Source organism: Wyeomyia smithii, chromosome 2 (assembly GCF_029784165.1).
Source record: "Wyeomyia smithii strain HCP4-BCI-WySm-NY-G18 chromosome 2, ASM2978416v1, whole genome shotgun sequence".
Lineage (NCBI taxonomy): Eukaryota > Metazoa > Arthropoda > Insecta > Diptera > Culicidae > Wyeomyia > Wyeomyia smithii.
In genome coordinates, this window is record NC_073695.1 from 250,711,682 (window position 1) to 250,721,399 (window position 9,718).

A 9,718-nucleotide genomic window follows, 5' to 3' on the forward strand; every position below is an offset into this window, starting at 1 on the left:
TTTTTGCTCCCGAAAACCTCAACATATCATATTTGGATCCATTTACTTGATTATTCCTCGAGATGTGCAGAAATTTGTGTTTCATTTGTATGGAACCCTTCTCTTACAGGAAGGAGGGATGACGAACCATTATGAACACATCTGTTACCTCTAAAAACATTCACATGCCAAATTTGGTTGTATTTGCTTGATTGGTTCTCGAGTTGTGGGAAATTTGCGTTTCATTCCAGAAGAGGGAGGGGTCTCGAACTATCCTAATCACCTTCCCAAAACCCCTACATACAAAATTTCACGCCGATCGGTTCAGTAGTTTCCAAGCCCATATACACTGGGGTCTTTTTTTACGCGGTTGGTTGTACCGCGTTGAAAAAATCCGCGTATAAAAAAACCACGTAATTTTTCGCGTAAAAAAACTCCATTCAATAATAAGATCCGGTTAAAAATAATGGCACGTAGGTAAATATAAACTTGAAGAAAGATATAAAAATGGTAACGAAAAACACAAAATAAGTTTTTAGTGCTTTTAAAATGAAAATTCATTGAAAAACATGACAATAACTTTTTTACAATAATTTTGCTACATGTTTAAGCTTATGTTTCTTAAACGGAAGTAAATCGCAACGACCCTGACTCGTATCGTTGTACAATTATTAATGTATTTTTGTTTCTCCTTCCCGAATCAACGGAAATTGCCTATTTTTTGATAATAACAGCAAATATATTAAAAATATGCATTATTTAGATTAACAAAACAGAATATCCTATTGTCATGAACCATACGATTGATTTTTACTTTATTGGATTGACTTATACTAAACTTATTTAATACCGCGTAAAAATAATCCTTAAAATCGCGTAAAAATAATCCGCATTATTTCAAAAACCCGCGTTATTGTAAAAAATCGTGTATAAAAAACCGCATAAAAATAACCCGCGTGAAAAACGGCCCCAGTGTAGATTAGACAGACAGAGCTGCATTTTTATATGTTTAGATATAACTGACAACGACTCTAAAACCAAAATATCTGTAGAATTTTAATCGAAGGTCAATATATTTTTTGGACAGATATTCATTTTGCATTCCCATTTCCATGCTCCAAAGGACCGCATGCCGTATACCATTCGATTCAGTTCGACGAGCTGAGCGTTTCTGTATGTTCGCTCTCTCCAAACCTCTTCGAGTTTGTCTGTTATGTATCAAAACGTGGAAACCACGAAACTTCATTATCTCAGGAACTATACAACCAATTTGAACGAAATTGGTATTAAAAGAACGAAAGCCCTTATCTAATGAATTTTACAATGGTTATGCATATGGTTTTAAAGTTATGAAAAGAAAAGTGTTTTGTTCTGTAGGCTGTTTAAACTCACTCATTTATCTCAGAGATGGCTGGACCGATTTTCACATAATTATTGTCATTTCGAAGGTCTAGTTGCCCCATAAGACCCTATTAGATGATATGTGGACACTTTAGGCCGTTTTTCAGAAACTGAACTTGCTTATATGTATCACGATCTGGAAAAATACTCAAGTGATATATCTAAAACCTATTTATTCAATTTCCGTAGACATTAGCATACCCACTTCCCCCCTTCCCACTGATTTATTCACGTGAAATATGGACGAACCCCTATGTAAATTCCTTCAAGAAGTCAAGTGGGTAAAGATCCGATGAAAATACTGGCCATTCTACACTAGTTATTAGATCAGACAAATTTCTTTCTTTTCTTTATAAACCGAGACAGAATACTGCTGGAGGCGATATGACTGATCTTCGTACAACTTGAAAGACAATGATTGTTCAAAACCCGCCGGAAGTTATGTTGAATTCTATGGAAAGGAGTGTTTCTTTTTTCACGATGTATCTCCTCATACCAAGAGTTTCGACACGTCCTGAAAGCGTTCTACAACAATTTTATCTTTCGGAATACCGGAAAACTTTCACAACTCCTACTATCTCACAACTAGCTTTCGCACGCCTTCATGTTCTCTGCGGAACGCAAACTATTTGCTCTAGCGTTAAACTCTACTAAAGCAGTAAAAAAATCTTCTCAATACGGATGTTAAGACGTGCGACATCTGCAATTGTGATTGAAGATTTTGGTGCAAATAAAATAATAAAAAAAAAATGCAATGTGATTTCTTTTGTTCAAGAAAGAATGTGTAGGTATTTAAAAGTTTCTATCTAAACACGACACTTTTTCACTGTTTTGGCAAGAACGTGCATCTGGACATCTAGCATCAGCTCCTCAGCAGTCAACTCATTCCATGCTTAGGTTGATTACAATGAAACATTTTTGGTACCTCCTAAAACATCGGAGGTTTCACCAAATCACCAAACGTGCAAGGACCTCTCAGAAACATTATAGCCGTTCTACATTCCTCGATTTCACTTCGGCTACTGCATGTCTGTAAATGAAGGAAAAAGCTTGGTAGGGTTTCAGTGACATTTGTAATCCACCCCTACCAGGAACATATCTCTGCTTATGCAGTCAGCCAGTGCCAACAAATCTGCGTCGCAGATATTCTACTTACTTCCTACAGTGGTCAGCAGACTTTGCTTGAAATAGTCCATCTTCAGCGTGCAGACGCTGGTCGATGTAAGAAATTGTGTGAGCCAATCCAACCACTTCGGGGATGGGGTTAGGGCCAGATTGGTGAAAATTTTCGACATATCCTTCATCTGGGCTATGATACATTCGGATCCGCATTGCTGGGATGTTGAAATGATAAACAAAGTTTAAGCTATTGTAACGTTATGAAGATACGTACGTGTCAACGCTAACCAGTCCTGTTTTGTTGCCAGGCCCACGCGACTTCCATTTTAATTCCACGTCCTGGCATTTCAATAGTACATCTGCAGCGAAAGGAATTGGTATTTCACAACAAAGGGAAGTATTTACACTTGGCGGCAGAATGCACGTTCAGTCAGTTGCGGAAGAACTGTTAGCAGCACTAACGCCATTGTTGATAGTAGCAAGGGAAATCACTACTGCTAGTACAACTTCGATAGGTGAGAGAATCATGTTTTGTTTTGTTTGTCCAGTGGACTGAAGCTTTCTTTTATAACTTTCAATGAGCAGCGGATGACAAGAATTTAAAATGCATTAGGTACTAAATTATAGCTTGAAATTTGGCAATCAATTCGCGATAGTAATTTGCTTAGTATAGTCCAGTATTATTGGAGCCAAATTAGCACTAGTACAATCATATAACATCTCGCAATGTGGGATTTATTTTATATTTGCGGATTTTTTGCCTTCATAAAAAAATATTGTAAAGTTCTGCTACAGACAGTCAGCATTACACATGATGACTAATTTACAACCTCAATCTAACAACACTAGATAATGGTTACGTATCTGTCAAAGTTAGCACTTAGATGTTCGGGAAAATTTAATATATTTAAAAAAAAATGCTAGTTGAATTTGAAGCTTGCCTTTTGCAACAGACAGAATTGAAATCTGTCGAACGTTGTACAAATGGGAGCCAAATTAGTGAATACAAGAAATGTTTTTCGAGCAACGCGATACTTTCTATCAATAACAATACTTTCCACTGAATTCACTGGTCAACACAGGTTAACTCCAAAAGCTCAAACCGGAAAAAATGAAAGATTATAGCTATTCAACCATTCCTGTGAATTTTGATGTCCCTAGCCATCACCCTTTTTTTAGAGACTTAAACGAGTTTTCTCTTAAACATAATATTAAAGCGACGAACCCGGCCAGCAGTTTCGACAGTCACACGTAAGTTGACGCGTTTTGGTCATGGCTAGAGGCACCACTTCAAAAACCATCTCTACCGGTCTGTCGTCCGACATCTTTACGACATGCCCAGCCAACCGCAACCTGCCAACCTTAGCGATGTAAACGATAGATGACTCCCAAGCAAATCCTACATGTTCCGTTCTGCATCTGCAGTCCACCGAAGATGGTACGCAACACCTTCCGCTCGAAGACCACAAGGGCGCGTCAGGCCTCCAAAAGCATAATTCATGTGTTATGGTCGTAGAGGACTACTGGTCTGATCAGTATCCTGTAGATGGTCAACTTGATGCGGCGGCGAATTCTACTCGATCAGAGCGTTTTCTGGAGACCGAAGTATGAGCGATTTCCTGTCATGATGCGCCGATGAAATTCTCTGCTGGTATCGTTGTCGGCAGTGACCAGTGAGGCCAGGCCTCAGATACACGAGCTCGTCGACCACCTGAATTCGATGACCAGTCCAATCCGTTTAATTTCGACCTTTAGTCCAATGTACGTTTCCGCCATCTTCACAAAGGTGATTGTGTCATATATCGGTTTGAAATCGATGAATGAATGTGTCTCGGTGTTTCTGTATAACCTGCCGAACTGTGAATGTCTGATCCGAGGTGGTGCGAGCACTGGTAGTGCCCTACGAGGTGTTTCGCAAATTGTGATAGTCGACGGCAAAGTGTTTGGGAGAGTACCTTGTAGGCGGCGTTCAACAGAGTGATTGCCCGGGAACTGTAGTACTCCAGCTTATCGCCTTTTTTGTGGTTGGAACAAACAATGCCTTTCATCCACTCCCTAGATAACCGTTCTTCTTCCTAAATTTTGGCAATGACCCAATGCATAGCTCAAGCCAGTGATTCTGCACCGTATTTCAACAACTCGCTGGAAAGTTGCTCCACCCCAGCAGTTTTATCGTTTTTTCAGCCAGTCATTCTCGTCATCCACCTCCAGAAGATCAGGGACTATTGTCTTTTGCTCGTGCACCAAAAATAATTGCCATACCGTTCTCGCGCTCTACTGCATCACTGTTCAGATGCTCAATGAGTTGCTGCTTCCATCTTAAGATCATCTCACACTCGTCCGTAAGGAGATTGCACAGTGGGGCGACTCCATACAAAGGCTGGCCAAGCAAAAATTTACATAATTTTGGGGCGCTGAACACGAATTTGGCATCCATTTTTTGTTTTTGATATTTTTGTCATTTTTTTCCTTTTTATAGAGTTTAAATTGAAAAAATTATCATCAGCATCATCATCTTCCGCTGTGATCACTTAAATCTCGTTTCCAGAAAATTGTTTCCAGAAAATTTGAAGTTCATTATACTTATCAGCAGGAAAAATGTCTTTCGCTGCAATTTTCATTTCTTCTAGTAATTTTCGATGTTTCATTGTTTCATATATATGTTATCTTCCTAATCCGGTTTCTATGGTTGAAAGATGACAATTAAATACATTTATAACACCGTGAATTGACAACATACTAGACATTGAATTAGGTGGTGCCGCTGAAGTTGAAGGCTCCATAATAAAATTGCTGTATGAATTTGCTGCAAGTATTTGACACTTCAATCAATTTAGCGAATTTCATGATCATAAATTGAAAAGGGCTGAATGTTTTCAATATTGTTTTAAATTTGCAGAAAGTGATAAAGTTTGACATAATAAAATTTCATAAGGATTTGTTTACTGTTTTCTTGTTTAACACTTATTTTATGACTTTCATTGATAAATTTTGTGATTTTTGCCCAAATTTATATTTTATCCTTACGGATTGAGTACGATATCATAAATTTTCATAAATGGGGTATCATGGTTATGATTAAAATTAATCCTGGATGAAATTTACACTTCAAAAATACAAACTAAAAAAATAAGCTATCACTTTCTTCACTGAAGTGACAATTTGCGCAGTTTTGCGCTACAGCGGACAGTATGCATTTGAAAGTTTACGTTTTTATCTAAATTTTGAATGTAGTCACAACCGTGGCAAACTGCGGCAACTAAACTTTTAAGCTACTTTTCTACAAAAAAATCACGTTTTTTTAATTTTTTTCTAGTGTCAGGCCTACTGTGACCAAATTTTACAATATCTAATGAGAAGGGTTTGTTCTGCACAATATTTACAATAACTTTTCCTTTGACGTCAAAAAAATCCAAGCTATCATTGAAGCTACAGAGCGTTTCAAAGTAGGGGAACTGCTCCATTATTCATCTCAGCCCTAAATTTGATATAATAGTCCGGCATCTGCAATCGAAAACTCATTTATTTCAATCACCTACCTCAGAAAACAAAATCTGCGTATTGTTCTGTACGGCTACAACGGGACTTGTTCAGCAGCCAACCACAGTTTTTCTCATCATTAGCGGACCATTTTTTATTTTAATCACTCAACAAAATCACTCACTACACTAAGAATACTTTAATCTTTGAAATGTTCACCTCAAATTTCCTAAAAGCAGCTTGAATTAGCAGAAACATATGAGATGAATTTCTACAATTTCTAAATTTCAACTGTATGTATTTTCATCTGTTTTCACTGCCTTGAAGAAAATCAAAAGTTGCCAAATCGGTTTCTGTTAATACGAACAAATCATACTGAAAATGTTGATTTATTCCGACATAATTGACATAAATCGATAGCACTGCTGTGGTTACCTAGGCTACACAGTTTTGCACGTAAACAACTACAGCAGATATCTAGGTAGCCTACTACGACGGCTGCGGCTACGTTCATTCATGATAATGTGATTCATTCATGATTAACAGTGCACTGCAGTATGATGAATATGGGAGCGTCGTGAGATGAATAATTGAGCAGTGATTTAAGTTTTGAAATGGATATGGAAGCGTTGTGCAAAATGGTTTGTTTCACAAAATTCAGGATAAATCTAGCTAAGTTTACTAAATATACAATAATGAACGGTTCTATAAGAGCACGTAAGCGTATTTTGTTTATTTGTTCAATGATTTCATGAAAATTTGTTGTTTAATCCGTGCATTCTTCGTAAATATCGGCTCAATGAGATGAATAATGGAGCAGTTCTCCTAATATATTTTTTTCCAAAAAAAAGACAAAAAACGTCAGTTCGCCAAGCTTTGGAAAGTCATAAAAAATCAGATTTCATGATATTGCGCTCAAATTTCGGATTTAGACACTTGAACGTTATAGCAATAAAGGAAATATATTACGAAACAGCTAACGAAAAAAAATTTTTTTGGCTGATGGCCAGCGATTCCCTACTGTCAACTGTGGATTGCCGTCCAAGCTCCTGAAAACATCGACTTGTGGCACGTAGCCTTTACGGGAGCTGTTCAACTTCTCGTTGAAGTGTCGTAAGCTTGGTACAGCTCTTCCATCGCTACGCGATTTAGGTCATCTTGTCGGCGCTTCCTTCTTCGGAGAACTGAATTTTGGCTGTTCCGTGCTTATCGGTATCCTTCCACATTTGCTCTCGTACAGTATTGCGTTCTTCTCCTCGGCCAGCTGTTTGTTTTTTTCGTGAAATAAATCGTTTCTATGATTCGGAGCCCTTTATCTAGAAACCTTACAACAGTGCTAACAATGCCGGATCGAATACTCTTTGAAGCCCATATCGCTTAGTATACAAATAACTGTACGTTAAAGAAAAAAAATAATAAAATAAGTGATTCCTTATTTTCGCCAGCCCATTTCCACGGGAATGCATTAAAATCGTTATTTTGGTCAGATTGCGAATCTAACCCCTAGGCATCAACTACTCTGGAGCTTTTCAGAAGTGAACGTAAGAGACATTTTTCGAAAAATGCTGCTGCAAAATTTCTGTTCACTTTTTTTAATGAACAGGTTTATTACATTTAAACATGTGTTACCTAGTTCTAAAGCTGATCTTGATTCAAATCACTAAACATGCATGGACCGCTCAGAAAAGTTACAACCGATGCACATTCCCTGCTGTCACTCCGGCTGCTGCACGTCTAAAAACAAATGACAAAGCTCGGTAAGGGTTCACTGACATTGCCTTTTAACCTACCAGGAACATATTTCTGCTTATGCAATCAGCTATTGCCACCAAATCTACGTCGCAGATATTTGGACTATTTCCCACAGCTGCTCGCAGAACTTCCTTAAAATTGTTTATCTTGAGCATGCAGACGCTGTTAGATGCAAGCAACTGTGTGAGCCATTCCAACCACTTCGGGGATGGACTTTGGGCCAGATTGGTGAAAAATTTCGACATATCTTTCATCTCGTTTATGATACACTCGGACCCGCATTGCTGGGATGTTGAAATGATAGAAAAAAAAACTTCAATTATTGGGACACCATGTAATAAGGTACGTGTGAATCTTAACCATCTCTGTTTTGGTTCCATTCCCTAACGCTATCCATTGTGCCTGGACGTCCTGGCATTTTAATAGAACTTCTACAGCGAAAGGAATTGGTGTTTCACAACAACGGGATATATTCACGTTTGGCGGCGCTGGACTACACGTAACGTTCACTGCGGAAGTACTATTAGCGGCGATAACATCACTGCTAATAGTAGCGAGAGCCAACAATGTAGCTAGTAAAACTTCGATAGGTGAAAGAACCATGTTTAAAAATGAAATTATCCAGTGGACTCCAATTTCTTTTATAACATTCGATGACAGTAATTTAAAACGCATTAGGCACCAAATTAGGGAAAGTAATTTGGTTGTCAACTCGCGAAAATAATTTGTTGAGTAAATACAGTCGAGTTCAATGGAAGCCAAATTAGCAATATTACAATTACAATTATCTGTTCTCGTAACTGACAAAGATAAACCCTGACTGTTGAACAGCTTGTTTTCTATCACTTTATTTATTGTTATCATATCACTATATTTATTCTTTATTTCATCATCGCACGACGAAACAGGGAGTTGGTATCCGTGATCAAATTTTTGCAGAACAAAAATTTGATGTTTAACGAACTTCCGACTTGCTCCAAAAAATCTAAAAAATCTGATTGAATTCTCCAAATGGTTATAGTTGACCGAGAAGGTGAGAAAGGTTCGAGTTCGAAAGAAGCAACAACGCACAAAGATAAACTCAATCTCCAGGAATAACTTGTATACGTCATCAAAGAACAATCAGAATTATAACCCAATACCACCTTGAATGATTCAGTGAACTGCGTGATAATTCTTCATAAGGAGGTGATGCTTTCAGAACAATGTCTAAAAAACAGCGAGTTTTTCTCCAGCCTGGCTTCTGCAGCAAGAAACGCTCCTCGAAGGCATAAGGTTAAAACAAAAATTGTGTTTTGTTTCATTATTTCAATGCTTTTTGAACAATCTCCTTTAACTTTTCTTTTTTCGTTGGTTCCAAATTTCCATGGTATAATCAGTTCTATGATATTCCATACAGGAATTGCACCTCGAAATACTACGCTTACTACTGTTACCAACAAAGGTAGCGCACAACTTTCCCGCGACGTTTGTTGGATATTTTTAAACTATTTGCAATCGTCCTCTGCTCTCGTAATAATGAAACCCAAATAATAACACAGTTTGACCCCACAGCCACTTGCTGCTGTTGTTGGGTAGGTATATAAATTTCCAAGTGATTGGTGACCGAATTTCGCTCCGCATCAGTCAGACAGGGCACTGGCGCCCGCTCGGCTGTCATTTCATTATATACATCGCCACTCATTGGATGTGAAGAACCCGATCCTCACCTTCACACGGGTACCGAAAAACCGAATGACACTCAATGGTCGATCGCGGTTAGTCGATAGTGTGAGATGTAATTGTTTTGCTTCAGATATGTATCTTTTTTTTTCTTGTGCGGCAGAAGGCCGCCGCAAGATTTGTGGCTGGTGCGTTACATCATAATGCTTGTTAAGTGGAGTACGGTCGAAAACATGGAAAGTTTCAATTATGTTCAAATCTGTTTGTGATGCTTGTTGACTTCGGGTCAGCAGGCGAGCCAGTGCTGCGATTGAGAACGATCTGT

General features: G+C 38.2%; 1 protein-coding gene across 1 annotated transcript; it reads right to left on the reverse strand.

Moving 5' to 3' along the window:
• Positions 1-7,608: 7,608 nt before the first annotated feature.
• Positions 7,609-8,334, reverse strand: LOC129720540 (uncharacterized). The gene is made up of 3 exons (XM_055672019.1): positions 8,092-8,334; positions 7,770-8,015; positions 7,609-7,713 (listed from the first exon to the last, which is right to left on the reverse strand). Exons 1-3 carry the CDS (start codon positions 8,332-8,334, stop codon positions 7,615-7,617), a joined length of 588 nt encoding a protein of 195 aa, XP_055527994.1. The 3' UTR covers positions 7,609-7,614.
• Positions 8,335-9,718: the final 1,384 nt, after the last annotated feature.

Bases quoted from the DNA above. Each gene is read 5' to 3' on its own strand.
- LOC129720540 (XM_055672019.1), bottom strand. From the start codon at position 8,334: ATGGTTCTTTCACCTATCGAAGTTTTACTAGCTACATTGTTGGCTCTC. The intron at 8,016-8,091 runs GTTAAGATTCAC...TCAACATCCCAG, and splicing joins ATGGAACCAAAACAGAGATG to CAATGCGGGTCCGAGTGTAT. The intron at 7,714-7,769 runs GTAGGTTAAAAG...ATTTGTTTTTAG, and splicing joins TAAGCAGAAATATGTTCCTG to ACGTGCAGCAGCCGGAGTGA.